General features: G+C 44.1%; 1 protein-coding gene and 1 pseudogene across 3 annotated transcripts in view; both read right to left on the bottom strand.

The window, feature by feature from the left end:
- Positions 1-7,939: 7,939 nt before the first annotated feature.
- On the bottom strand, positions 7,940-8,449 carry LOC116903011 (annotated as a pseudogene).
- A 9,422-nt stretch (positions 8,450-17,871) lies between these two features.
- The window catches only part of Lhfpl3 (LHFPL tetraspan subfamily member 3), a 525,961-nt gene continuing 517,736 nt past the window's right edge, over positions 17,872-26,096 (bottom strand). For all 3 annotated transcript variants that reach the window (XM_032907095.1, XM_032907096.1, XM_032907093.1), the window contains one exon: positions 17,872-20,134. Coding sequence is in view for 1 of the 3 variants with exons in the window: in XM_032907093.1 (XP_032762984.1) it covers positions 20,106-20,134 (29 nt within the window). In the remaining 2 variants the exon portion in view is untranslated. The remainder of the gene's footprint in view (positions 20,135-26,096) is intronic.

Raw genomic sequence — 26,096 nt, 5'->3', positions numbered from 1 at the left:
TTGTTAATTTGTATTTCGTTGTTTCTATTTTTTGAGACAGGATTTCATTCGATACTTATAGGCTATTTTGTAACTTACTTTATAGACCAGGCCGGCCTTTATTTTGAGGATATCTTCCCAGGTGCTGAGATTATGGGATGTGCCATGATGCCCAGGTGAGTGTGTTGGAAGCCAAGAACTGTGGAAGCAAACGTACTGACTAGGGAGCTTTTGTATCAGCAATGACACATTATGCACTCACCTTTTAGATTCTTTGACTTGCCAGTTTTGTTTGGCAAGGAATCAGTATTTAGTTCAAAGCTGCAGATACAGCAACTGGCTTAGTTATTGGGAAGTTCCTTTTGGTTAATGGAAGGGGAAATCAGTGTTTAAGTTTGTTTAATTTGTGAAGTTAAGATTGACTTACAGGTCATTTTGACATCTGGACCTCTGGAAATTCTTTTTTTTTTTTTGATTGAAATAATGAAATAGAATCTCTCCATTGGAAGGAAATCTATTATTATTATTATTATTATTATTATTATTATTGTTGTTGTTGTTGTTGTTGTTGTTGTTGTTATGGCAGTAGGTAATGAAAGGGAAAGTATCAGATCACCAACATTTGATAGTTATAGGAAGAATCCAAATAATTGTATCAGTAACTTTTGGGTTGATGGGACCCCAGCTATCAACTGCTGGGAAGGACAATTTATCTAAGCTCATGGTTCTGAAGCTTTAGTGCATCATAGCAAGAAGGCATGGTGGTGGAACGTGTGGTAGCAGGCATCCATATACTGAAGTGGTGGGGAAGAAGACTGCTCCTTACTGGACCCGTTTCTGCCTACTTCTACATCCTTTCTGTTCTAGCTGTCATGTGATCTAGCTGTCATGTGAAGTTAGTGGACATTTCTAGAAGGGTCACAGGAAGCCATCATCCAAGAAGTGGGGCTGGCTATTCCCTGCAAAGTGTCAATGTTTCAGGACATTGCGTTTGAAGGACAAACATTGGCTAACTTCTTTTCATTCAGGACACCAGGGAGCCAAAATACACCTGTAAGCCATGGCCACAGCCTTGGTCACAGCCATGGTCACAGCCATAGTGACAGTCCTGGTCACAGCCGTGGTCATGTGAGGTTCGAGTTGGATCTCTACCGGAACTCCTTGAATGAGACTCACGGAGGTGGTGATCGATGCAAAAACAAGGAGTTTTATTGTTCCAGCATGTTGGAGCTGCCCTGCTTCAAGAGGCCCTGAACAGACTATAACAGGGAATTGTATACATTTGATAAGGGCAGAATTCAAACAGCAACCTTCAAACTGATTTGCAGTCAGTGAACCATTCAGGACTTTCCAAAGAGGGTTGGTTGGGAGTCACAAGTGGCTTTGTATGACAGTTGGCTTGTAGTTTTTTTCAGGAACTAAGCTGACTCTACCTTCCTGGAAGGGAGGGTTCTTAATGCTTGGAGGTTTGTGGTGAAATTTTCCACTGGCCTTAGATTGACTGCAACTCTAGCTCTTTCATTCTCCCCTTTTCTTTGAGCATAGCCTCAATTCTGAAGCTTATAGTCCTCTCGCTTGTACTCCCAATGCTCTTTCAGCTGTTTATATTGTTGCCTTAAGATCATTAACTGGACTGTATTTATTTGTTCTCTTATGAAAGCTACTAAGCGGTTTAAAATGCAGGGGCTAAAAGTCACCTAGCAAGGTGGAAATCAAGGTGGTAAGCCAGGGGGAGCTATTGATCCAAGACTCAAACCACCCTTGGACCTGTTCTCTTTCTCTTTTTCTCTTGGCAAGTCCTTCTCTAATTTTGGCCATGGAATCTTTAACTACTCCTGAGTGATCTATGTAAAAACAGCATTCTTCCAGGATGGTTGCACAGAGACCTCCTTGCTGGAGGAATAAGAGGTCTAGACCCTGTCAGTTCTGCAAGACCACCTCAGAGAGAGAGAGGTCGATGACTCTTGTAAATAGGAGATGAAAGTCTCAGTTCTTTCAATATCTGCATCTGTAGCTATCCTGAGTTGTTGTCCCTGGAGTACTAAGTAGGTGGTCCCAGTGGCCACACCTGCTGTGCCCAGCCCCAGCCCCAGTAGCAAAGACACAGTTATAGCTACGGCCTCTCTCTTGACTCAGTGGTCTCTGTCCCATCTATCTAGCATTTCCTCAAAGGGGTGGTATATTAGCCTTGGGATTAACTGTACTAGGACACAGAAATCTCTCGTCAGGTTCAGTACTTGTGTGTGAATACAGGGTGCCTGAGGCCTGTGGAGCAAGCCCACCATCCATTTTGGGGTGGTATAATGTGTGAAGCTCAGTCACCTGGGGAATTGGTAGAGTTTCACAAAGACTGGTGGGACAGTGGGACCTGCCCTCGGCAGAGCTCAGGCACCTTTACTGCCTGTAAGGTAAGACCCATTCCTGACTTCTGGGCCCACCTGCAGGAAGATGATGCATTAGACAGGGTGATATTTGAGGAGGTAAAAGCAATGCTCTCATAATAAAGGGGGCGCTGTATCATAGTAGAGCCAGCAAGAGTGGCCCCAGAGTTAGATTCATTCAGCACATGGAAGGTTTACTTGATGATATTGGTCAAGGGGGCTGGGTTAGGTGGATATAGGGTCAGAATCTCTGAAGTATCAGGGGCTATTATGTGCTGGGCCCCCATAGAGAATCTCAAAGGGGGTCAAATTCAGCTGGTAAGGGGTGTTCTGGGCTTGGAACAGGGGCAGGGCAAGAAGAATCACCCAGTCACTGCCAGTCTCTAAGGTCAATTTCATTAAAGTCTCTTTTAGAGTTCTGTTCTTCCTTTTGACTTGTCCTGAACTCTGGGGATTATATGCACAATGGAGTTTCCAATTAGTCACTAAGCCCTTGACTTACCTGAGATACGAAGGCAGGCCCATTATCTGATCCTATTACCGTAGGTACTCCAAACCTGGATAAAACATTTTCTAGTATCTTTTTTTGCCACCACTCAGTGGTCTTCTGCTTAGTGGGGAAGGCCTCTACCCATCCTGAAAAGGTATCTACAAAAACTAGTAAATATTTGTAACCATACTTCCCAGGCTTGACCTCAGTAAAGTCTACTTCCCAAAAGACACCTGGCCTGCTTCACCTGGGTCTTTTTCCTTTCCCTACCTTGGTGTGTCAGATGTTTACTTATTGACAAACCTGGCATCTTTCTACTACTTCTGCCAGGTACCTCAGGTCCATGATGAATACTCGAGAACCTTTGACTGTTTGCACTAGTTTCTTGGTGCCCAGATGAGTCCATTGGTACATCTGTGTAAGCAGATCTCTTGCTTGGACCTGGGGTAAAATAACTTTTCCTTCTTGTGTCTTCCATTGTCCATCTTTTTAAGGTAATAGATGGTGGGGTAACCAGAGATTGGGACTACTTTCTCTTGGGAGTACTGTAGAAGGGGCCAACCCTTAGTCAAGTCATCCACCCCCCGCCCCTTTTCTTTGTCTCTATTAGTTGGACCGTGATGGTGGCCAGGTCTTTAGTAGCAACCTCTTTCACAGTTTTATCTGCAAAGTTGTTTCCCCTAGCTTTGAAAGTCTCTCCTCTTTGGTGGCCTGGGCAGTGGATTATGCTCACCTTTAGTGGTTTGATGAGAGCTTCTAAGAGTGCCTTGATCTTGGCTTTGTTCTTAATCTCCCTGCTGCTGGATGTCAGGAGCCCCCTCTGCTGGTATATCGCCCCATGTACATAAGCGGTGCCAAAAGCATACCTGCTATCAGTGTAGACGTTGATCTTTTTGCCAGCTCCCAGATCTAAGGTCCTGGTAAGTGTGATCAGTTCTGCTTTCTGGGCTGATGTTCTGGGCAATGGTTCTGCCCAGAGCACTTGTTGCCCATCTACCACAGCTGCTCTGGCCTTGTGCTGCCTGTCTTGGAGATAGCTGCTGCCGTCAGTGAACCAGTAACCTTGGCATTGGGCAGTAGTTGGTCAGAAAGATCTTTTCACCACCCTTCTCTTCTGCCAGGACCTGCAGACAGTCACGGGCAGGTACCTCAGGATCAGGCCAGGTAATAGAGTAGCCAGGTTGAGGGTCGCTGGAGGTGTGAAAGTGACTCTGTCTGAGTTCAGCAGCAAAGTCTGGTAGTGGGTCATATGGGCATTAGTGAGCTACTGGTCAGGGGGCTGGTGCACCATGCTCTTGAGGGCATGGGGGACTGTTCCATGGGTCAGCTTATCTGCATCCTTGATCAGGACTGCCGCTGCTGCTATTATCCTTAGGCAGGCAGGCCAACCAGCTGCTACTGGGTCCAGTTTCTTTGACAGATAAGCAATGGGGCATTTCCATGGACCCAGTGATTTGGTCAGCATCCTCTTAGCCATCCCTTGGTTCTCGACTACAAAGAGATTAAATGGCCTGCTGACATCAGGCAGTCCGAGGGCAGGTGCTTCCAAAAGAGCCCTCTTAATGGCATCAAATGCCTGTTGTTCTCTTTCACCCCAATAAAATGGTTGTCCAGTCTTAGTCAAGGGTAGGGGGTGCTGCTAGTTTGGCAAACCTGGGAATCCAAAGCCTACAAATGTCAGCTATCCCCTAAAATTCTCGCACTTGTTTGCGGGTCTTTGGGGTAGGGATATGAAGGATGGTTTCTTTCCTGGCCTCTGATAACCAGTGCCTCCTGTCCTCTAACAGGTACCCCAGGTAGCTCACCTTGCACTGGCAGATTTGGGCTTCCTTGGCCAAGGCTTGATAACTCAACTTGCTCAGCTCTATCAGCAGTTGCTTAGCGCCCTTGAGACAGTTTTTCTCAGTCTCTGCTGCAATTAGAAGGTCATCCACATACTGCAAAAGGGTCACCTGTGGGTTGTACTCATGGTAGATGGTGAGCTCACGATGTAGGGCCTCATCGAAGAGGGTTGGTGGTTCTTCAGTCCATGGGATATCCTGGTCCAGGCGAGCTGTCCTGTGATCCCCTCTCAGGATCTGTCCATTCAAAAGCAAAGTACTCCTGGTTTTGGGGAGTCAAGGTTAGACAGAGAAGGCATCTTTGAGGTCCAAAACTGTGTACCAGGTCCTGGTGGGTGGTAATGAGCTCAGCAGGGTGTAAGGATTAGGAACGGTGGAGTGTATGTTAGCTGTTCACTAATTTACCTCATGCAGATCCTGCATGGGGTGATAGTCCAAGGTGCCAGGACTATCTTGACAGGTGGAAGAGGCGTGTCCCATGCTGACTGACATCTTCACAGGATCTCCAAGTTCAGGAGCCTGTTAATATGAGGCTGAATCCCCTCCTGAGCCTCCTGAGACATGGGGTACTGGCACACGGATATCAGGGTAGCCACAGCCTTTAGCTCTACATGAATGGGGGCCTTGTTGGTTGTCTTCCCCATGCCTGCTGTTTAAGCCCAGGCCTCTGGGTATTTTTGGAGCCACCAGCCCATGTTTTGGGGTCTCTTTGATATCTCAAACAGTTTGTATTCATCTTCCAAACTTATGGTCAGAACCTGTATAGGTTCCCCCTTGGGGCCGGTGATGGTAGGGCCCTTTGGGAGGAAGTGGATGTGAGTGCCCATTTTAGTAAGTCTCAACCAAGGAAAGAGTAAGGACATTCAGGTATGACCATGAAAGAATGGTCTACCTGGCTCACACCTAGATCAATAGATCTTCAGTTAGTCCATGAGTATTGTTTAGTCCCTGTGGCTCCTTGGGCCCAAGACTTTTTCTTGGAGAGGGGCCCCTCTGTTTGGAGGACGACAGAGTGTTGTGCTCCTGTGTCCACCAGAAACTGGTTGGGTTTTCCCTTCACTTTCAGAGTTACCCTGGGTTCAGGGAGGGGCTCTGAACCCCTTTCCCCCTTCTCCCAGAGTTAAGACTTCAGATCTGTGAACCATCTTCCTTCTTCCTGGCCCCCTCTCCCTGCCTTTCCTTGTTGGGACGATCTCTAGTCCTGTGAACACATTCTTTGCATAGGTGCACTGGTCTTTCTCAAGTGGAGTTCTCTGTCTCCTTACTTGTGGCTGAGGCTTGGGTCACCTCCTGTTTTCTCCTAACCACCACTGACAGGATTTTTTCTAACTTTCTATCCTGGCCTTTTTCTCTTTGTAGTTCCCTTTCCTCTGCCTCTTTCTGCTTCCTCTCTTCCTTTTCTTTTTCTGTTTCCCTATTGTGGTAAACTTTCCCAGCTACCTGTACTAGTTCCCTCAAAGACTTATCTTGTAAGCTGTCTAGCTTCTGGAGCTTCCTCTTTATGTCCTTCACAGCCTGATCTATAAACGCCATAGTCAGTGTTACCTAGGTTCCTCAGCTCTAGGATCATAGGGTAGATATTGGCAGAAAGCCTCCATAAGTCATTCTTGGAAGGCAGAAGCTGTTTCATCAGGGTCCTGCTGTGCCTATCATGCTTTAGTCAAATTAGTGGGTCATTTTGCTTGAGATCTGCCAAAAGAGCCTGGTGATAAACTTTCAAGTGCTCTTTACCCGCTGCCTCTTTGTAGTTCCAGTCAGGCCTCCTGAGGGGAATCCTTCATCTATGTCAGCAGGGTTAAGGGTTGGGACCCCATTATTTCCTGGAATGTTTTTCCTGCCATCTAGGAGAATTCGTTCCTTCTCCTTGGTGGTAAAGAGGACCTGCAAAAGCTGCTGACAGTCATTTCAAGTAGGCTGGTGTGTGAAAAGAATGGACTCTATTAGATTAGTGAGGCCCTTGGGGTTATCTAAGATGGGTGGATGCTGAGCTTTCCAGTTACAGAGATCAGAGGTAGAAAAGGGCCAGTATTGCATGGCTTGATTTTTGTTGCTTCTGCAGGCCCAAAGGCCCACAGGGAAGGGCCACAGTGGTGTTAGGGGATGCAGCTCTATGGATCCGTGTTCCCATGGCAGGACCTGTGCCTTCCTCTGGGGGGTGTAGGTAAAGGGGTGCTGGGGTCAGGGATGATAGAGCCTCAGCCTCTTTGGGAATCTGGTGGCACACTCAAGGCAAGAGCAGGGGCTAGGGAGGGATATGGGGAAGGCGAATCAAAGAGGAGGAGATCTGCAGTTCCCGGTTCCTGGAGAACTTTTGTCTTCCCTGAGCCAGCTGGAGGCTCAGACTAAGTCTTGAAAGTCAGAACCCTGCTAGGGAGAAAAGGATGAACCCAAGCAGGGAGGTTAGTTATAAGCTTTTTCCAGACAATTATATTGGGAACCCATTCTGGGTGACCAGCAGATCCGGATCCAAGTTCTAGGAACTTACTTTTGACTGCCATGGTTACGGGAGATCAAATGTCTTTCCCCAGGGCCAATTGACCTGAAAAGCTAGCCATACAAATGCACACGGGGTCTGGAGTTCCTTCTTCTTCTTCTTCTTTAAAATAGAGCACATTTATTAACAGTAGGAAAACTACTTACAATAACAAAATCTCACATAATAAACACAGCCAAAAGAGCACAAGAAACTTGATATTCTGATGGAGTATCTTCAAAGACCGTCCCATATACACCTTAACATATACCACATGAAACATTCATTTCATAGGCGGAAGAAAAATGACTTTTGTCCATCACTGAAATACATTTCCTGGTTTTCAGCTTTGATTATATACTACAGATAGAGTTCAAATATTTAAAAAAAAAAGTCAACAACAAAAGCTGAGCATGGTGGCATGTATCTGTAGTCCCAACACTAGAGAAGCAGACAGGTAGATCTCTCTGAAATCAAGGTCAGCCTGTGCTACAGATCAAGTTCAAGGCCAGCCACACCTACAAAATGAGACCCAGTCTTTACAAAAAGAAAAGCAACAGCAAAAACCCAATATTCATTCCTAAAATAAACATCTTTATATATATCCTATATAAACATATATAACATCTTTATTTAATATCCTACACAATGGTGAATATTTAGAAAGTTCTGGACTTTAACAAATCTGACCAGCTAACTTGCTTGCTTGAGCACGTCTTCAGTTCCCTGGGAGTCACAAATCCTTTCCATCCATTGGTCCAGAGGAGAGAGAGCTCTATTTCTTTTTCCTCTTCTTTGGTGGCTCGTCATCAGAGCTGCTCTCGGAACTGCTGCTGCTGCTGCTGGAGGAGCTGGAGTCTGAGTCTGAGTCTGAGTCTGAGGACGAGGACGAGGAGGATGAGGATGAGGAGGAATAGGCTGAGGAGGAGGAGCTAGAGAGGCGTCCATCTGAGTCACTGTCCTCTGAAGAGGATGAGGCAGATGTCTCGCTCTCTGATGAAGACTCACTGGCTGAACTGTCACTGCTAGAGGTACTGGAACTTGTGACACTCTTAGGCCTTCTCTTCTTGGTCTTTCTCTCCATTGCTTTGCTGCAATAATCTATTTTCTTTTCCTTTTAAAGCTTTCTTCAGCTCTGCTGCTCTCGAAGGCCTGTGTAGGTACTTTCTTTCCCTTTGCATTCATAAGTCCAATGTCCAAATTCCAAGCATTTCTGACATCTTGCTTGTTGCTTATTGGCTTCAGCTTGCCGCCGAGCTATAAGCCAATGCATGGGAGTAGCCATCTTGAAGCCTCCTTTTTTCTTTATGTCTACTGACAAGTTATGGGCATGTCCCTGGACTTCATCTCAATGCTCTAGAACCAGACCCAGAGGGGTGGTAGAAGGTTTCTGTTCCAAGTCCAAGAAAATAATATAGAACAATTAGTACACAGACCACTCACCCTGTCCACACGTTACCTGGTAACTTGGCTGGCTAACACCAGTCCGAAGTCTATAAGACCAAACAGGAGCAGAGTGTTCCTGATGCCCTCCAGAGTGATTGGCGCGTCCCCCAGCCTCTCTTAGTCATGCTGTTGAGGCACATCTGCCTGCTGCAAATGACCATCCCAATTACGGTGGCTCTCTCAGCTTTCCTGATGCTTGTAAGCACAAACCAAAAGCAAAACCAACACACAAACACAAAAGCAATATAGAGGAGATAGACAACCACAGAACCTGTTCTAGCTGTTCCTCTGATTCATCCTCCTCCTGTGGGTCCCCCATAAGAGGTGAGCTTCCCAGCAAACACACCAAATGTGGGGTTCTAGGTGGACCTCACCAGGATCCCTTGAATGAGACTCACAGAGGCAGCAGTCAGTGCAAAAACAAGAGGAGTTTTATTGTGCCAATGTGTTGGGGGCCACCCCGCTTCAAGAAGGAGACAGCCCTGAGCAGACTCTAACAGGGAAATGTATACATTTGATAAGGGCAGAATTCAAGCAACAGTAAGTGGGTAAGGTACTATTGGTGGAGTGAGGTGACTTTCAAAGTGATTTGTGGTCAGTGGACTGTTTGGGACTTTCCGAAGAGGGTTGGTTGGGAGTCACAGGTGACTTTGTCTGACAGTTGGCTTGTAGTTTTTCCAGGAACTAAGCTGGCTCTACCCTTCCTGGAAGGGAGGGTTCTTAGTGCTTGGAAGTTTCTGGTGGAATTTTCCATTTAGATTGACCCCAACTCTGGCTCTTTCAGTCACAGCCATGTTCATAGCCATGGTCACAGTCATGATAACAGCCATGGTCACAGCCAGGATCACAGCTACGATCACAGCTGTGGTCCCAGGCATGGTCCCAGGCATGGTCCCAGGCATGGTCACAGTTATGGTCACAACTCTGGTCACAGCTATGGTCACAGGCATGGTCTCACAGCTATGGTCACAGGCATGGTCTCACAGCTATGGTCACAGGCATGGTCATAGCTATGGTCATAGCTATGGTCACAGCCATGGTCACAGCCATGATCACAGCCGTGGTCACAGCAGACAGTGAGAACTAGAAAGGCAGCAGACTATATCTCTCAGATTCAAACAGAGACAATTGATTTATTGTAAAAGTCAATCTATCTTGCTATTTTTCAAAAAAGATGTATTTGGAATTGAAGCGATGGGTCAGCAAGAAAGAGCACTGTCTGCTCTTCCAGATGACTGGGGTTTGATTCCCAGCACCCACATGGGGGATCACAACTATCTGCAAATCTAGTTCCAGGGGATCCCCTCTTTTGGCTTCCAGCGGTACCAGGCATACATGTGGTGCACAGACATGTATGCAGGTAAATCATCTGTACATGTAAAATAAAAATAAATAAAAATTTAAAAACTGATTTATTTTATATGTATGTATGTGCATCCACCTGAGAATATGTATGCACATCACATGTATACATGAGCCTGTGGAGGCCAGAAGAATATGTTATCCCCTGGAACTAGTGTCCCAGGTAGCTATAGACTGATCATGGAATACTGACAACTGAATTCAAGCCCTCTGCAGAGGTTATTTACTGTTGAACCACCTGTCTAGTCTCCACCAGTTTCCTTAGTTTATTGGTTTTATTTTTGTTTCAATTACATGGAGACAGATCTTATCACCGGTAATCTCCCAATGATCTCTTCTGTCTCTGTTTTGCTTTCAGGACTCTTTTTTTTTTTTTTTTTTTTTTTGACACAAGACTTCAGTTTGCAGTCTAGGCTGGCCTAGCCTCACTAGGTTATCTTAAGCTCATGGCAACTCTCCTGTAAGTACTGAGCAGTCTGTAGATTTCTCTGACTGTAACCCATTTTACTTTCTAAAAATGACTATTCTTTAACCAACCTAATATAATCAGTTTTGTTGATGTTGGTAACTGAGGTTTACTCATTTCCATACTTATGACAGTGTGAATGAATTAATTACATAAATCTATGCCTTGTTGATAAACATTTGGACTGTCTGTTCCTTCCTTTTTTTCTTTTCCACAGGTTTTTTTGGTGTTTATTTGTAAGAACTTTTCCAGTATCTATACCTACAGAGAACAAAAAATTTAATGTACAAAAATGTTCAATTTGTTTTTACTTATTTACTTTTGTGTGCTGGGTGTGTGCATATTTGTGGTTTATTTGTGTGTGGTATGTTTGTGTGTGTGTGTGTGTGTGTGTGTGTGTGTAGGTCTACATGTACATGCAGAGGCTAGAGAAGGATAGTAGTTGTCACTCTGTTCCTTATTGCTTTGAGTCAGGGTTGTGGAGGATGGGGAGGAGCCCTGGCAGGGTCTTCTTTCTTCTCAGATTATCTTGAGGCAGCTGAGGGGGAAGAGCATCAGCAGAGGGTAAGACTTTGTCTTACAAAATACAGGGGTTTAAGACTTTGTCTTATAAGATATTATAAGTCTTATAAGATAAGAACTGCTGTATAGTAATAATGATCATAATATAATAATAGTAATAATAATAATAATAATAATAATAACAATAATAAGTTTGCTTATATAAGTTGCTATGCTACTGTAGCTGACCTGCATTCTGTGTTTCTCTGAGGCCAGAAACTGCAGTCTCTGGCACTTAGCACCTCATCCTAAAACAGCAGGAGATTAAGTAAAGGAGTAATTACTAGAGTCTTTTGTCCATATGTCTCTTGCTTGTTGGACTAGAGGGAAGTTTGGAGCAATAAACTTCTGTTGAAACAGGAGAAGAGAATCATGCTCACAGAAGGAAAAAACTTTTACATAAGCAAATATGCATAAATACATAAATTCATATACAGGTTCATGAATGTATGTTTATACATTTCCATTTAGAGCAGTTGTGTCCAGCTTGCACGAATTCTCACAATTACATACTTATACACATCCATATATTCATATATATATGAAGCAAAAGACCAACCACCAGTGCAGAAAGAATTCACTCATTCTGGATAAAACATGAGCTCCAATCTTTATTGCATAGAGAAAGAAAAAGCTTCTATCTTTTTACTGCTAAGTGAATTAAATCCAAGTTTGTAAGAAAAAACTTTGCTCCTTTTAATAAGACTAAGTCTGCCTTGTTATTAAGAAAGAGCCTATTCTGTCCCATGGTAAGAAGCCTGCCTGCTCCTTCTGCTCTCTGCAGCTTCTTCTTTTTTCCTCCTTCCCTCTGCATTCTGCACTTGGCTCTCTCAGTTTTTTTTATGTTACCTATAGTCTCTAAGTTATTCTATGTTGCATTCTCCTAACCTTGCTCTCCCCTCCTGCTCTGATGTCACAATAACGCTCTTACTCTCAACGCCTTTCCTCCCAATGCTATGCCTATGCTTCTAAGTTCTTCTTGAGTTCAGTTCTGTCTAAAAAGTTCTCCTCAACCCAGTTCTGTCTCTTCTCTTTGTCCTCAGCACTTAGACATCTTTCAGAATATATGATCACATGTTAAAAAGTTCATCACAAGTTCACACATAAAATTGAATTACAAATTGAAATAGAAGTTTACAACAGAATGTTTAGATACATACCGTTTAGGAGTAATTATCTGGCTAAACATTCATCACCTATCCAAGCTCCAAGGTTCTTCAAGAGTTAAAAATCATTACTAAGTTATTAGTGAAGTTTTGTATAGATAAACCCAGTCATTATTTTATCTTCTGTTCTAGCACCTATAATAAATCATTAATTCTCTTTTTATGACCTTTGGTTAGTTGTTTTACAACTTCTTGGAATGTGCTTTGAATAGGAGAAAGTCTGGTTACTATCTAGAAGCAATTAACTGGTGACACGTGGGAGACTGATAGAGTTCTCACTGCAGGTTTGACTAACAAAAAGGATCTAATAGCAGCCCCACTATAAAAGAGCTTAATAAACACCGATACAATTTTAGGAATTCTTTTATGATCATCATTAAGAATTAAGAAGTTACCTATTTGTCTATATAGAATTACAAGACAGTGCGTCTTTGTAGATCTGCAGAGGTCTGCTCGAAAGGCTAATACCTACTGGAGTTAGGCTCATGGGCAGTAAACCCCAGTGGTCTTCCTGTATTCACAGAACTGGGGTCACAGCTTTGTGGAGTTGTTCCTGTTTGTATATTTGTATATGTATGTATGTATGTATGTATGTATTATGCATTTTTCTCTCATATATTATACCCCGACTATAATTTTCTTCCTTCTCCTCCCCCTAGTCTCTCTCCCTCCCTCCCCTCTTCCCGAGAGATGTCCCCCCATATCCCTTCAGAAAAGAGAAGGCCTTCCAGGGATGTCAACCAAACATGGCATAACAAGCCACAATAAGACCAGACACATATTCTCACATCAAAGGAGGATGAGGTAACCCAGTAAAAGGAAAAGGGTCCCAAAGTCAGGTAAAAGCATCATGGTGGCCTCCAGTCTCACTGTTAGACCAGAATCCCACAAGAATACCACATCCAGAGGACCTAGGTCAGACCTATACAGGCTTCCTGATCTCTGTGAGCCCCCCTGAGTCAATGTCAGTTGACTCTGTGGGCCATGACTTTGTGGTGTCCTTGACCTCTCTGGCTCCTGCAATTCTTCCTCCCTCTTTCCTGCAGGACTCCCAAGCTCTGCCTAATATTTGGCTGTGGGACTCTGCATCTGCTCCCATCAGTTGCTGGCTGGTCTCCCTGATGATGATTCTAATGGTCTCCTGCCCCAGCACATCCTGCAGGCAGGATAAACTGTAGTTTGGAGGTTTTGTGGTAGTGTCTGTTTTTTTTCTTTTTTTTAAAACATGGTTTCTGGGGATTTAAAAAATTCATTCATTTATTTTTACATAATTTGCACATACATGATATGTGTACATATGTGTGTGGGTATGTGCATTCCATTGCATGCTTGTGGAGATCATAGGATAGTCTGTGTCCTCCAGACTAACTGGTTTAGGAGATTCTGGGGGCTCTTCTGTCTCTGCCTCCAATCTTACTCCTGGAGAGTTGGGATTACAGGTCTGTGCTAGTGTGTCTGGCTTTTCTGTGGGTTCTGGTGAGGTGAACTCATCAGGCTCAGGCTGGGTACCACCAGCCCTTTTACCCACTGAGCCATCTCCCCAGCTTCAAATGTTCAATGATCCCACCAGTGCTTGGTGTTGTTAGACTTTAAGTTTATACTTATCACAGTGGCTATTCATGGTTGTCAACTTGACTATATCTGGAATGAACTGCAATCCAGAATTGTGCAGTGATCCAGATCTTGAGGCTGAGAGATACAGTTTCTGACCGGGATCTTGGCATGGAGATCTTGAGGCATAGTGGCTATGAATCCCAGGAGACTAAGGCAAGGAGATTTCTGAGTTCAAGGTCATCTGGGACAAAATAAGTCCCAGATCCAGGTGTGGTGGTACACACTTTTAATCTGGGACACAACTCCTCTGGAGGCCTGCATAAGGATACTGGAAGAAGGAAGGTTCGTTCTTCTTTGCCTGCTTGCATTTATGTGCCAGCACATCTGTTGGAATCTACTTCTACAGAAGAGCAGCTGAAACAACTAGCCTTGCGGGACTGAGCAACTACTGGATCCTTGGACTTCCCATTCACAGCTGACCACTGTTGGGGATCTGGACTGCAGACTGCAAGTCATCATAACAAATTCCCTTCCTATGTAGAGACTATCCATGAGTTCTGTGACTCTAGGGAACCCTAATACACCAATAAAACAGATACTATTATTTTTATACATGCAATTCATATTTTGATTGCTAATGAAGACAAGGAGGAGCTTGCCTAATAAGGGGTTGTCACAAGTTATGATTGGCAGGCCTTTGCTCCCCGCCCATGTCCCTTCCCATGATGCAGCTGGTTTTAATTATAAGCATGCTCAATCAATGCATAGGCACAGCATGGTAAATAGGGGTTTCCCCTAGGGTTCAAAGGACACAGCTGATATTTTTATACACGTGCCCAAAACCAGTTTCCTCAAAGTTGCCCCCTGCCTCCCATACCTGGATTTATTCTGTACTATGTTGGAACGGAAAATGACCACAAAACAGGAGTTACTAATGGCTGTTAGGGGAGGAGAAATCTATCCATTGTTTTGGGTGGGGTATGTGTACAGCTTTATGTACAAGAGGTACCTGTGTTGTGTGCATTATCGGAACCTTCCAGATGCCATTTTTATTTTTTTAGTGCATAAAGTGTGGCTGCTTTATAGTCAGTATCCAGCAATCCCGTCTTCTAAAACCCGTGGGGCAGTGCACCTGTTATTGGTTATTTCTACCAATTATTTCTTATGATCTATTGGTGCATTTAGTATTTTAAAGTCATGAGTGCGTATCTTGCTGAGGCTAATTGATGAAATTACGTTCCATGTGCAGTCAGTATGTTTTATCACGGTGACAAATACCTAATATAAACAATTCAAAGGCTCGTTCTGGGCTGTGGTTTCAGGGGACTTAGACTATACTCAGCTGGGCTCCGTTGTTTGCAGGCTGTGGAAAGAAAGGCTCACGGCAGGGACCAAGGTGGGGGCAACCTGCTTACCTCAGGAGGCTGAGAGCCGGGGGACTCAGGGATGATGCTTCCCGGAACAAGATCTTCCCTTCAAGGCATTCTGGTAGTAGCACACCTTCTGTAATAGTCCATTCAGCCACGAAACCTCGAGTGCGTCAACCCACTTTCAGGCTTGGAGAGTTTTCCGGGGTCGCCCCCTAGGCTGTGTTATCTTTAAGCGTCCTGACTCACACTGGGAACTTTGGGGTTAGCTCTCCTCTCCCAGTGGTCCAAGGCTCATCTTCCATTCCCTGTTCTGGTGGGTAGATTTATCTTTGGCTTTTGCACTTGTCATAGTCACACTTGGGTTTCAGCTGCCCTTTTCCTGTCTCTCTTTGTCTTCAGTGTTCTTACTTCCTTGCAGGCTAAGCCATGTATTAAAAATAAACTCATGGTAATTTATTCAAGATTAGTGGAATCTTATAAGGAAGGGCTTTTTAAAATTTGGGGTGTGTGTGTGTGTGTGTGTGTGTAAAATGTAAGACTGCGTGTGTGTGTGTGTGTGTGTGTGTGTGTGTGTGTGTGTGTATGTGTCTGAACTTAGATACTTAGGCTTGGCAGCAATGCCTTTATCTGCTGTGTTATCTTATTGCCCTGACATCTCCCCTCCTCCCTCCCTCCCTCCTCCCTCCCTCCCTCCCCCTCCCCCTCCCTCCCTCCCCTCCCTCCCTCCCTCCCTCCTCCCTCCCTTTCTTCCTTCCTTCCTCTCTTTCTTTCTTCCTCTCTTTCTTTCTTCCTTTCTTTCTTCTTTTTCCTTTTTCCTTTTCTTTTCTCTTCAGGCTAGGGCCTTTTGTAGCTCAGGCTGGCCTCAGACTCCCTGTTTGGCCGAATGACTTCTGATTATCCTACCTTTTCTAACCGTGTGCTTGAGTTCCAGGCCTACACCAAAGGAACCCAGAGCAAGTGCTTACTGAGCTATGTCCCCCGTGAAAGGAAAGGATTTAGAATTTCTACTTCATATTGCTAGAAGTAGAACCAAGGATAATCTTTAAGAGAAATGTAGAATAGCTTGCATTGTTCTCCCATTTAAGATCCTCCAATAGCTTTCACTCACATTTAAAAGTATAGCACGGACTCTCCTAGACTTCAAAGCTGCAGAGGTCATTCCTACTCAGTTTACATAGGTCTCTATTGCCACCTAGCGGTAGCTGCAGCGTTCTGAGTTTAATCCTAGCTGAGCGCCATTAGACCATAGGTTTAGCCTGACATTCTTTCTCTTTGTTCAGCGCCACCCAGTTCTCGGTTCTCACTGCAGGGCTCTCACGCTAAATGCAGCTCACCTTCCCAAGTCCATATCAGTCTATCATGCTACTCTGTTTTGATTCTTTCAAGGCATTTCTTTTGAAACAATCTTTCATTAATTCTCTAAATTCTACCAGAAAGCAGGGGCTTTGTCTAGGGGGAGGGGGTGAATCACTCTTGTGCTTAGAATAGCTCTTGGCACATATGATTGGCGTTGAGTATTGGTTATTTATCCCCTTTAGATAGACAGGACCCGGGATCTTCAGGGCTCCGTTGTTCCATGTTTTCCTGTTATTGTCCCAGCCTAGCTGATCTCATTAATCTCCTTATATGCCAGGCTTCTGCATGGGCCTCACTATACAGCTCTGGTTAGCCTGACCTCCCTATGGAGACACACTGGCCTCAAACTCATAGAGACATGCCTACCTTGTGCCCTCCTCAATAACGTATATCACCACACCTGACTTTCTTTTCTTCTTTCTCTCTTTCTTTCCTTCCTTCTTTCTTTCTTTCCTTCCTTCCTTCCTTCTTCCTGTTTTTTTGAAGATGCATTTATTTTTATTTTATGCGTTTGGATGTTTTGTCTACATGGAGATATCTCTCCACTCCCCCTGCTCCACCCCACGAGTGTCCTATATAATAGGAAGAGAGAGGATGGACATAGGTTGATAATCTCCTGCTTGTCAAGTGCAACATTATGAATCATTTTACATTGTCACGATGACTGGATATCATTTATATCCATCTTGTAGATGAAAAACACCCCCAAGGTTCAGAGTTTTACAGGACAGTCTAATAAGCAAGCATCTGGGATTGAAACTCAACTGGGTAATATGTGCCTCGAGTGGAGTGCTGCAGAAGTGTTAGGAGCAGCTCAGCTGCTAACCTAGCTGACAATTCCACTAGACCCAGTGGGGGTATGCCTGTATTTGGGTAGAAGAGGGAGGCCTTGGAGATGATCATGTCCCATGCATGAGGGTCCTGCATATCTAATTGGTGACTATCACTTGCAGCATCATGAGATGCAAGGAGAATATCTGAAGGCAGTTCTTTTTGTCAAACCAGTAACTCACCCTGGTGTGCTGGGTTGCATTTGAAATGTTCCTCGGAGGCTCTTGTGTTCAAAAGCTCTTTTCTAGCTGTTGCCACTGTTTGGAAGTTTGTGGCACCTTTAGGAGGTGCAGATTTACTAGAGGACGTGTGGGGTGAGGCCAGGCTATGGGTTTCTGCATTGTAGCTCCACTTCCTTTCCGCGCTCTGCCTCTCAACTGGATACAATGTGTCCAGCAGCAGCCATGGCATTCTTCCCATGAGTAACTGTGTCCTTTTTAAACTCTAAGCCAAAATAAAACCTTTCTCCCTTGAGTTACTGTTTGCCAAGTATTTAATCATAGCATGGAGAGAAATAAGTAACCCTGGATCACAGGGGTGGGGGGGGGTGGCAGGGTGTGTGTGAAGGAAAATGAATGTATACCACACCACCAAATATAATTTTTTTATGTAACAAAATTTTATTTTTATTTTTTTACAGAAATTCAGATATTCCAACAAATTTCTTTACATTTCCTGGACCTTAAAAAAATTACACACAACTTTTGGACATAATAGAACAGAATGAGAAAAAAGAGTCTTTTTTTTTTAAAGGTAAAAACATGTTTCTTATACTTAACATTTAGTGGTTTCATGTGTGTTATCTATGTACAAATGATATATCATCAATGACCCATCTTCATAGCACTGTCATATGCTAAATTACACTTAGGTTTCATGGCAAAAACATAAAAGCATTTGCACGTGGAGAGGAAGTACCTTTTATTTTTTTTGAAACATTACTGCTAATGATGTAGGACCCAGACAGAATCATAATTCACATGGATTAGAAAAACCTAATACCTTCTGATTTTAGTGAAGATATAGAGATGCCTCCCCTGAAATAAAAGGTGAATTTTTAAAAAGTTGTGTGTAATTAAATTCAGTAAGGAGGGTATTCTGAATGCCTCGGGATGACTACTACTTAAAGCAACAACAGCCCCCAGGATGACTACAACTACACTTGCAGAGGCTAAGCGTCCCCTTGATTTACTTCTCTGGGAAAGCCTGAGTTCTCTCTCTGTGAACTGGGTTTTAGTTACATGAGCACTTGAGTGTATTTGTGATGTACTTTCAGCCATTTGAAACACTTGATTCGAGAAAACAAGGCTAAAATTGTGAGCGTGGTCTTACGGGGACAGAAGAGAGGGCAGCCCCGATCCTCATGCTGTCCTCCAGCGGATGCTCTGGTGAAATGCTAATTTAGCCCAACCCTGAGCCTGGGCTGCAGTCATTCTATTTGTGTGGCTTTTTTTTGCTCAGGTATAGAACATGGGCTGGCTTACACCGAGCCCCCATTATATGCACCTTGGCTTGAGTTTATACTCGGACAATGGACTACTCTAATACCAAGTATTTCTCTGTTGTTGGACTTAGGCAGGGTGTGTTATGAGGGCAAGGGCTGGGGGATCCTGGGAGGAAAAGATTCTTGAAGAAAGCTGGTTAGTTGTAACTACTTCCAAGTACCAGCTAACCAAAAAGGGAAAAATATGAGAATTTTCAAAATCAACATTAATAAACAAAAGGTAACTTATTCCTATCAAGTTCCTTTGACATATAAGTATATAGTTATTTACTTCTAAGGCTATTAAGTTTTTACTTACTCTGTTAGTACCACTTACTATCGTTTAGAAGTAGATTTAATGGAAGAGTTTCTTTTGACAAAGCAAAAATGAGTATATGTCAGTAAAGGAAATAAAGAATGTGGATTTCTAGAGACTTTTAGAATGAGGAAGTAGAAAACTCATATTTTAGGTATCTATTTATAAAGTATATTAAATTCCTATGCATATACTAGGGAGAATTAGAAAAAGTGTTTATTTGATAGCAGCCTATATATTACATGAGAGAGCATCCAAGTGAAAATAGACTTTCTATATTGTTCAGAGCTCCTTGATGCTGTGTTGTCAATGACAGGGAGATCCTTGCTGCTTGGGAACCTACGGTGTCTCGATGTACTTCCTGTGATTCACAGTTTGATGGAGTTGTGGCAGGAACATTTCCTTAGTATAAGTCGTACAGACAGATTAAACTGAACACACAGTGGGTGAGAAGTCTGAAGGGCTAAGTCTCCTAATAACCACGTGGCTGTAACTAATTGCACAGTGAAATGAGTGGACAGTAGTGATGAGGGACCAAGGGTCAGAGGCATTCCTCAAGACGTGACACTCCATGGGCCTCTTGGCTACTGGGACGGGAATAGTCTAGAACTAACTGCCCTTTTATTTCGTTTAATAGCATTGAAAGATTAAAGCTTTTTGTGTGTGTTTTGTTTTCAGTCTGATTTAAAAAGGACAGCTTATAAACCTCAGAACATATGTATTTTACAGGTTAATCCTAGCACAGCTGTATTCTTCTTTCTTAAACTATTTCCTGAATATGATTTTCATGAATGTGATCTGATCTTACTTAATGACAGTTCCCAATGAGCTGGTGTTTAGTCCGTGATCGTAGCTCCTCCCAGAAAACCACTCGAGTCTCTGCAGATCTAGAATCAGAAGATGCTTTGAAGAGTGGATGTTTCGTTTTTGTGCATATTCATCTCTGGACTCTGATCTCTCCCCAGTGTCTTCCTTCTTGGTGCTGATGTACAAAGCTGTTTGTTTAGCTGTTATTTGACTTGTTTTGTGCTCATTCTAGAGAATATTGGCTTAACAGAACTGTAGAGAGGAGAGAGAAAAAGGGTTGGGGGAAGAGAAAAAACATCATTTCTTTTGTCAGCAAGAATTTCATGTTTTAGTTATGGGACAATAATACCATAGTTGGGGCTACAACTTGATAGAGGGTTTGCTTAGCATGAACGGGAGTGATGACATACCTGTCTACCTGTCACCCTAGTACATGGAAGGCGAAGGGAGGAAGATTGGAAATTCAAGGTCCTCTTTAGGTTCCTAGGGATTTTGAGGCCAGTTCCGACTGCATGAGCCTGTACCTCATGTCAACTAAATACCCTTTCCATGCCAACAAATAGTTCAAAGGCACCGTGGATTTATTATCCAAAGTCTTTATGCAGTCTGTCCCAATACACACAGCACTGTCAGCTCAACAAGCAAATATCTCTGTGAGTTGAAACTGTGGCTGCTTTAAAGGAGTGGGAAGATGATAGATCTGTCCTAAGCATCAAGATCTGGCCTGGCATAGAAAATGTCTCAACCCCTTTCCTTCTTTTGCTGTTTTATTTATTTTACATGACATTGTGACAAGTACGAAAAAGTGAGCATGTATGAACCATTCACAAATCCAGTCACCTTTAAATGCCAACGGTTCCCTTCCCACGTCCTTTGTATTTCTTATGCAAATGCCCACTTAATAAAGTTGGGACCACAGCACAGATGACACCGTTTAACATTTTAAACATTAAACAGTCTATATAATTAGTGCCAGACGCTAATGATTGTATAACGCTCCATTCTACTTTAATTCTAATGGCTGTATGATATTCCTCTATTTTCACTCCTTTACACCCCACACTCAACATTTCATTCTCCACTATTTCATCATTTCCTGATGTATAAGCAAATCTGATTTCTTTTGCCTTGGGGGGTTGTTGCTCACGGAGACAGAGTCTCACTGGTCTCAAACCCAGGATCATTTTGCTTCAGTTTCCAGAGCTCTAGAATTTTGGATGTTCGCTCCACACCCAGCTGATGTAGATTTTTATTTATTTGTTAATATGAACAATGGCCTTTTTGTATCTAAGAATCTTTGTTCTTCAGGGCACATCAAGGAGTGGATGGTTTCTCCAATACATTGACGATTATACTTGTGTTACCATAACTAGACCTTCACTTAGCCCTCTTCGTGGGATGATCATCTTGGACTTCGGTTCAAACATACTCTATAGTGTGGGAGTTTGGGTCCATGGAGCAGCCAGCTGTGGTGTGGTAGACTTGGGCCAAAAGGCCACAGGCTCCCTGGTTTTGCAGCACAGTACTTTAGAACACAAGCCGAGCTTCTGGTTTCTGAGTGCTAGACACCCTGCTGAAAGGCTGTGCTATCATCTGTGGGGCTTTCTTCCCGACTTCTGCCACACTGAAAGCATCTCCGACACATTGTGATCTTAATGACCTTGTCTCAGCAAGACATGTTAGTTATTTCAATGTGCCCAGAACACACAGAGGTTAATCGAAATATGTTCGTGTTATAATGATGATTTGTCTGTGATGATTTTGTGAGATAAGTCGTGCTGGCAAAAACACCACAGAAGGGAACGCTGTCTCTCGACAGTGTTAGAAACTACACAAGGAATGGTGTGTCTTATAGAGTGCTGCAGGGGGTCTTTAACACTGAATGCTGTGCCACTTTGAACAGAGCCCAGAAGTTAGGTTTGTGGGTCCAGGGTTCTACTAGTTTGTCCCACTTGGAAAACCTTTCTATTTTAAGTTCACACAGATGAGTGCCTGAGGTTTCCAGCTGGATTCTGCCAAGGATGGCAGAAAAGGAAATGTGGGAAGCACAATATGGAAATAGGTGTTTAAAAGAAAGTGCTTGGGGCTGGAGAGATGGCTCAGGAGTTAGCGCACTGGCTGCTCTTCCAGAAGGACCAGGGTTCGACTCCTAGCACATAGATGGCAGAGGGCAAACATCTGCAACTCTAGTCTGAGATGACCTGACACTTTCTTCTGGTCTCTATGGGCACTAGGGATGCGTGTCATATACAGACACATGTGCAGGCAAAAAACCCAAAACAAGACAAAAACAAAAACTCAAAACAGAACAAAAACCATACACATAAAATAAAACAAATGTAGCTGGGTGGTGGTGGCACCCACCATTAATCCCAGCACTTGGGAGGCAGAGGCAGGCAGATCTCTGGATTTGAGGTCAGCCTGGTCTACAGAGCGAGTTCTAGACAGCCAGGGCTACACAGAGAAACCCTGTTTCAAACTCCCTTCCTCCCCAAAAGGTAAAAAGCAGCACATGGGAGAGAGAATGGCAGACAGAAGTGCTCAGGGCTGTATTTGTGTGCAGGGAGACGCCTTTCATGGTCTCAAAGACTCCAATCAGCATAGAGAAGCTGGCTTTTCTGGAACAACCATGAGTCACAGCCCATTTGTTTCCTTTCCTTTAGCTCCAAGCTGCCCAGGTTGGCTTCGTGTTCGTGGCATTTTGGGATGGAGACCATCATGAGCTTATCAGGGAAGAAGTGTCTAATGCTGTGCAGAGTCAGATGGAGTGTCGGTGGACTGCACTGCGAGAAATGGGTGTTGGGAAGGCTTTTGATCAGCCCTTAGAGCAGGACACTCATACCTGGGGGAGAAGAGAGCTACCCACAGAACAGCTGCTGCGTTCTGAAGGTCCTGAGGCTTCTCGTGGAAACAGAACACCCATGGCTGTGGAGCTGTGCCCATCTCCCCACTCTCTGTGCCCATCTCCCCACTCTCTGGGTCCATACCCCAAGGCAGGATCCTGATCTGACAGATGGGCTCTGTACTGACTGGGACAGGTCACTGGTCAACAAGTCTTGGCTCTCCCTTTTCTTGGGGTGCCTGTGGCTTTCACTCAGTGAAATCTTTGACTGGATACCTCATCGTAAACTCACTATTGATCACTCACGTTTTCTCTCCCAAATGATCTGGTTTTTTTTTTTTTTTTTTTACTTTGTTGGATACTGGGTCTCTTCACCTAGGGTATCAATCAATGGAGAGCTAGGAAGGATTGAGAAAATCATGGCATGAAGCCAGTGAGCTAGGTTCTGACTGGGACAAAGCGAGTTCACTGCCTTCGTTTCAAATGTAAGGGATCACAGTTGGAAGGTTGGCTATGCCAGTCGATGTAAGGACTGCCTCACATTCTGTATATCAGGTGTTCTACTTGTCTATCCTCGGTCCTGGCCCCAGTTCTCTGCAGGCTACTCCTCATAAGGTTTTCTGAGAATGTTTGCCTGTGTCCGAATTGCTTGACACCTCTATGCCTGGTAGTTTTTTTCTTCCTCGTGTATGACATCACCATGCAATGACATCTGCGGGGCGTGTGATAGTTCTGCAGATCACGAGGCTGAAAATAGCCAGAATATTGATTGCAGTGGGGCTCAGAAGATAAACAGTCCCTACATCATACCAGGAAGCCACTTGGGTTGAGGAGTAATAGTAAAATGTTATTGCCCTTGTTTACATGGCACGCACAGTGGGCCATTTCTGCCTGAAAGCCAGGCAAGACCTGGCTCTTCATACAGATTTGTGAAGGGCATTGGCAGAAAGGGTAATAGAAGGCCAGGCTCTCCTCTCCTGTGTGGCCATTCCCCTTCTGACTTAAGATTATGTGCTATCAGGGCAGTTTGCAGAAGCATGGAGAGGCTTCAGTATGGCTACACTGTTAGTACTGCCGGGCAAGACATTTTGCTCTTTTCAAAAAATTTGCTAACATTTTTTTCATGCACCATGGATATTTCCCACCGGGGAGGTAACTTAACAGATGTCACGTTCTCCCAGGTCTGTACAGAGCGGGGCTGAATAAATAAGTTATTCAACACTGCTTCAGATCTTTGTTCAGTCGGGTTTGACCTTGTAACATGTCATGGGCTCTGAGCTCCCCGCGTTCCATTGCCAAGAGGTCCTCTCTGAAGCTGTCATTTGAATCACGGCTCAGGAGAGCAGCACACACAATAGCCACACGGTCCACACCACCTAAATGATACTTTGTTGAGTTTTCTATGTGCTTATTGGTGTTGAAAAGTCTCCTGGGTAGTAGGGTCTGGAGCCCCTTCAGTCAGGACAGCTACAAGTGGGAGGAGGGGACAGTCACTGAGAAATGAGAGAGGCTAGGCTCTTTGGGGCGATGGCCAACGAATCCCAGTTGTGAAAATGAGTAAGGGGGTGATCCCAACTGCCTTTACTCATTGACTCAACACGTTTTGCCAATTTTCTCCCACTCTGCTTGGAACCGTGTACACTTCTGACAGGGACGTGTGATTCCCGGCATCACTGGGAGGTGGATTGCAACCCCTTATGATGAGCAACTACCTCACAAGCTTTCTCTTTTTCCTTTAGCAGATTTTGATCTGTCACCAAGGGCTTCTCGGCTCCCACCCCTAAGCTCGAAGGCAGCCTGATCTTTAAGTACCGCTGAACCAATAGAAGAAAGGAAGCAGAAGATTCGCTTTCCATCAGTTAAGTCAGCACTTCTCTCACTTCTGTGGGCAGGACAATCACCTGGGTGTCCAAAATGGGCAGATTTTGACTCAGCGAGTCTGGAGCAGGCTTAAGGCCTCAGAGTGCCTGCTGAGAGACCTCCCAGCTGAGACTGATGGTGGTGGTCAGGTGCCATTAAGAAGGGAGGCATTAGACTTTACTCTGGGAGGGAGAATGCGCTATTCATCATTGAACTCCCAACCTAATAAGGTGATCAAAATACATCTGTGGAGGTGGCACTTGCTTGTAATCCTAGCACTCTGGGGGCAGAGGCAAGCAAATCTCTGTGTGGGAGGCCACCTTGTCTACATGAGAGTTCCAGTCAAGGCCACATAGTGAGAAACTTTCTCAAAACAAACAAACAAACAAACAAACAAACAACAACACACCAGTAAAGGCATTTGTCAAATGCAAAGGAACGTATGACAATCTGGTAAGGAAAACCTTCAGCAGTAAGTAGGGGCGAGAGACTCCTGCTTCAGAACTTTTGGGACTATTAATTCCTTTAATTCCCTTTCACACCCATTAAAGATCTAAGCCAAGGGAGTAAAATGATGGGTGTGCTCTCTCAACTTAGGTCTACTAGGGAAGATATTTTCCCATTGTTTGAACACTAACTTTTACACAGTGTGTATAGATAGTCATGGAAGAAATGCCTAAGAATGGGAGAAATGGGATAAGATGATACCTTGTCCCAGACACTCTTATAATGTATCTGTACCCTGCCTGTGATGTATTTGTATCCCGCCCCAGACACCCCTGTGATGTATCTGTAACCCTACCCCAGACACTCCTATGCTGAATCTTTTCATTGTTCAATTTTTTAATAATAAAAATTATAGGATTTGTTTGTTTGTGAGGGTATGAGGTGATTCATGCCTTGGCATGCATGTGGAGATCAGAGGGCAGCTTTTGGGAGTCGGCTCTATTCTTTCCCATGGGAATTCTGGGGGCTCAAAGCTAAAGATGCCAGGCTTGGAATTAAGAGCCTTTACCCACTGAGCCATCCCATCAGTGTCATACTTTTAAAAATCTTAATTTTTTTCCTGCCCTTTTCACTGTCTGTTTTTTTTTTTTTTTTTTTTTGCCTCCTAATTTTTTTTGAACTTGATGTCCTGATGTCAGCACAGGCAGAGTAGGTACTAAAATGGTCTTCTGGCCACTGTGGGAAGACTTTGCTGGGAAGGGGCAGGTCTGTGTCCTATTGGCTGTTCTGCAATGTGATTAGATTTGGATGCCAGGTACAGCATTTTCTCCTGTGACCTTTCTCACAAAGTAGCTCAGGAGAAGGGGTTAACTCAGAAAGCTCCCTTGTTCTTCTCTCATCCACACTAAGGCTGCCTGTGGACTCTGTTAAAGTGGACAACAGGATTAATTACTTGGTAGGCCTTTCGTTTGCATGCTGAGTGGATACTGATTTCTGAGTTGAGATGATGTCCAGTTTGGCCTGAAGCTACCCCATCTTTTATCTAGGGGGTCAAAAGGCTCTCCC

Source organism: Rattus rattus, chromosome 6, assembly GCF_011064425.1.
Source record: "Rattus rattus isolate New Zealand chromosome 6, Rrattus_CSIRO_v1, whole genome shotgun sequence".
Taxonomy (NCBI): Eukaryota; Metazoa; Chordata; class Mammalia; order Rodentia; family Muridae; genus Rattus; species Rattus rattus.
This window is presented reverse-complemented; position numbering and strand designations above follow the sequence as displayed.